Below are 4,320 nucleotides of genomic sequence, written 5' to 3'. Positions count from 1 at the left end.
ATTTGAGTGTTTCGTGTAGGCAAATTCAACAAATCCTATGGTTCTATATACCAAGTATTGCACGAAGATCTTGAGTGAGAGCAGGCTATGGGCAAGACAAAATATAGCACTCATGGCTGATGAGATTCACGGACATGTTACACAGCCAAACGGCAATATCAAAGTGGTCAACCTGGAGGATCGTACTTGTACTTGCGCCATATATCAAGAGAATGGAATTCCTTGTAGGCATGCATTAACCTGTATTATGACTATCGCACATGTAAGTCTCTTTTACTCTTCGGATGTAATATCTTCTACTTACTTTTCTATAGGCCGTACAAGATTACCTTCCACAAACTCTATCTATTGTGACATGGAAATCAACATATAATGACAACCTTCTTCCTGTTGATATTTCCAACCTGCAACCTCAGCCAGAGCCTGTTCCTGCTCTTCAGGGTATTGAACCAAATCCAGCTCCTATTGTACAACATGTCGAGCTACCAATTACCAGAAAGCCACGAGGAAGACCAAGAAAGGAGCGAATTCAAACTGGCGATCGCCGTCGTAGACAGTTGATCGCAAACCAGATTGGTATACTTCCAGAAGATCCAATTCCTCCACCACCCCGATGCTCTACTTGTGGTAATCCTGGTCACAACTCTGCTACCTGCCGTAGATCACATAGCTAGTCCTTGATTGGTATTCAGTAAGCTGAAAACCTCGAATCGGTTTTACTACGTTTTCCTTAATTTTTAGCATCTTGGGAATGTGGATAAATTGTATAATAGTTACCTGTGGTATCTCTGTAGTCTAATCTGATCTCACAATTTTTGTGTGGTAGTTGAGGGTAGGGTGGTATTTCTGGGTATTTTGTCAAAATCGGGTGGTATCTCAGACCTTTACCGAAAAAATTTTCTAGTACTTTGCAGGATTGGCCCCTTGAGTCGGAGCACGTGAGGGCTCAGCGCTTGGGACCCTCAGCCAGACGGCGAAGCTTGGCAACAATTGGCGTGTACAGTACGAGTAGATTTGTTTGAATACTTTGGTCCTGAACGTGCGCCCAGCCTCGCTGAGGGCCGTCTCCCTGCGCCCTCACCTCCCGGTATTCTTCTGAATCTCCATCACGATGGTGCTATTAAACTACACACCTTCCCCACACCCTCCACCAATCTACCGGCATCGTTTCGCACTTCTCAAAAGTGTAGAAGCACTCAATGCACCGATGGGGCAACAAAGAAACATTCTCTCCATCCCAACCCCCGGCGAACTTGGATTGCCCTAACTTCCTGGGACAATCCGGCACCTGGTAATTGGTGGGGGAATGGCGGGAAATGGGGAATTGGTGTATTCGCGCTGTACTCGTGTAGCCACCTAACAAATGTTTACCGAAATAGCGCCCCTCTCTTCTGGGGATCACGGGGGCCTAAGGCGGTGGGATTTGCGCAAGCGGCTTGTGGCAGGGAGGGACCGTTTCTCGGGGTCGCGAGAAACTATTTCGCGAAGGACCATTTTCGGGCGACTGTGCTAGTAAATACGGACTGGGAGGGGAAAATCGTATTATGGTAGTTGGTATCATAACCTGACCTGGGCTACGTACCGTAGTGAGCTGGTATCATCAGCGGATAGGTTGGAACCAAGAGAGAGAGGGGCAGTGGTCGGGACGGAGGGGCTGGATAAATTGTTGCGTTGCTGGCAGTTTTCTCATCCACCGATGCGCATGGGAGTAGGAGTAGGATATTATCTGCTTGTCGCCTCTATCAATGCCTTGGCTGTGATTTGTGAAAGTGATGAGGGGGGAGAGGATCTCGATTAATTCCTTGTTTTGCGGTCGTACCGTACACCTCCTGACAACGAACGCCAAGAGTTCGGGATTTTTGTTTGTCAAAGCAAGGTTTCAGAAGGGATCACTTGTCGCAAAGACCATCTGCGGACGTAGATTCCCTGAGGGTTCATTCGTAACCGCAAGGTTTCCCATATCTAGAGGTTCATTAAGACGAGGTGAGGCCGTCCCCGAATATATACATAAACCCTCTAGACCCCTCCGGGACTCCCATGGTCTCTAGTCAAACTATCAGATCCTATCAGATCCCATCCGTGTCGCTTGGGTATTTAGCAGGGGACCAGAACGGTTGATTCTTCGCCTTTGACTTATAGACTTACCTCGAGCTGATTCCGGTTTAATGGAGGCTTGCTATTCCGGTTTAACGGAGGCTTGCTATTTCGGTTCCAGGCCCGTGCCACCTTGCCGTCCCTGGGGATTTTGCTCCCTCGTCAACTTTGCCTTCTACCCCTTCGACAAAATGTGCATTGCAGGAGCCGAGGATCCAGGAGGCCGCACCCCCCGGCCCATCACTATAAGGCCTCTGGCACTCTTCACATCCTTCCTTGCTGTGATGATAGCCGCCTATCTTTTCAAGCAGAAACGGCGACAACCTCCATTACCCCCGGGCCCCCGCGGAGTCCCCATCTTCGGCAACCTCTTCCAAATTGCACCCAAATACCAGTGGCGTCAACAGCAGGAATGGTCCCAAAAGTACGGCCCAATCTTCAAGCTACAATTGGGTGTTCACATGGTCATTGTCCTCGGGACGTACCAGGCCGCGCGGGATTTGCTGGATAAGCGGTGGAAGATATACTCCGATAGACCGGGTTTCGTGGTCTCCGCTAAGTACATTTCAGGGGGTGTGGCTTTCCTTGCTCCTGTATTGGCCTATCCCAGTGTCCCTGCCGTACCCCAAATTCATTACACGCACTGACCAGCACACCCAGGATTCCGGACTCTCCTTATGCGCGGAGAGATGTGGAACGCCCACCGCCGGCTCCAAGCAACAGTGTTATCCCCGCGCATGTCCCAAAAGTACAAACCGGTGCAAGACCTCGAAAGCAAGCACCTCATCCACGCCCTCCTAAAAAAGCCAGACGACTTCGCCCGGCAATTCCACCGCTACTCCGCCTCACTAGTTCACTCCCTGGGATATGGCAAGCGCCTGGTCACTGGACGCGAGGAGGAGGTCCAGACGGTCGACACCATCATGCGGAACTTCACTGAGGCTGGTCGTGTGGGGAAATGGTGGGTGGACATGTTCCCCATTCTCGAACTCATCCCAAAGTACTTTGCCGAGTGGAAGAGAATCTCCGCCAAGATCTTTGAGTACGAGTCCAACTTTCACATTAAGAATCTAAACGAGGCCCTGGAGCGGAAGGGGTGGAATTGGGCGAAGCTGTATAAGAATTCGTCATTTTCGCAAGGGATGTCGGACTTAGAGGTTGGATATGACCGTACGTGCTTTTACCTCCCTCATCGGCGATAGTTGATACCTCATCTGTAGGAGGGGAAAGCAAGCTTAAACCGAGCAGTTGGAACTCTAAACGAAGCCGCCAGCGATACAACCACCATCGCTCTAGAAGTCTTCATGCTAGCGATGTTAAAATTCCCGCACGTCGCCCGTCGCGCACAGGAAGAACTTGATCGGGTAGTCGGTGAATCTCGATCGCCAACCTGGCAGGACAAGGACTCCCTCCCGTACATTGAAAAGGTCATCCAAGAGACACTGCGATGGCGCCCGGTCGCTATAAACGCATTCTACCATGCGGTAACTGAGGATGACGAGTACCTAGGCTACCGCATACCAAAGGGTTCCTGGGTTGTGGCGAATTCCTGGGGGATACATATGGACCCGGAGCTGTACCCGAACCCGAGCGACTTCAATCCCGACCGCTACGATGATGAGAAGCTCGGACATGTGGCTTTCGGCTTTGGGCTTAGGGCTTGCACTGGGAAGCACATTGCTAAGAATTCGTTGTACATTAATATCTCAAGGATATTGTGGGCGTTCGATATTGGGCCGAAGATGAGGGCTGATGGGACGGAGGTCCTGGTTGATGAGATGGCGTTCACGACTGGGTTTTTGTCCCGGCCGTTGCCATTTGAGTGCTCGATTAGGCCGAGGGATCAAGGCCGTGTGGGGGTTATTGAGACGGAGTGGGCCGAAGCGGATAAGTCCCTTCTTTCAATCATGGCCGAGGAGAAGTTTATTTAGGCGGTTTCTTCCCCTATCGATCTTGGCTACGTTTTCTAACTTCACCTTTCTCCGCCTCTCTTATTATTACCATAAATTTATTTTCTTACAATATTTACGTCTCTTGCACTCGCGATTTTGCGCAAATAGCAAACACCCGTTTCTAAAAATTGAGAAAAACGTCCAATAATGTATTTCCCACACCAGCACACATAAGCAACCTCAGGCATGCCAAGGTATCGATCACTGCCTCAACGTAATTTTCTTCAACAAGTTCGTGCTTCCAGTCGCCAAGCGATTCGTAACTGCGTCCTCC

At 50.1% G+C, this 4,320-nt stretch overlaps 1 protein-coding gene; it reads left to right on the top strand.

Moving 5' to 3' along the window:
- Positions 1–2,165: 2,165 nt before the first annotated feature.
- Positions 2,166–4,118, top strand: GSTUM_00004213001 (uncharacterized protein; the record flags this gene model as incomplete). XM_002835256.2 has 3 exons in its annotated part: positions 2,166–2,667; positions 2,755–3,264; positions 3,343–4,118. 3 exons carry the CDS (start codon positions 2,166–2,168, stop codon positions 4,023–4,025), a joined length of 1,695 nt encoding a protein of 564 aa, XP_002835302.1. The 3' UTR covers positions 4,026–4,118.
- Between the last annotated feature and the right edge of the window lie 202 nt (positions 4,119–4,320).

This window comes from Tuber melanosporum (assembly GCF_000151645.1).
Source record: "Tuber melanosporum whole genome shotgun sequence assembly, scaffold_100, strain Mel28".
In the NCBI taxonomy this organism is placed as follows: Eukaryota; Fungi; Ascomycota; class Pezizomycetes; order Pezizales; family Tuberaceae; genus Tuber; species Tuber melanosporum.
The sequence above is the reverse complement of the archived record's forward strand: the minus strand, read 5'-3'. Positions and strand labels throughout refer to the sequence as shown.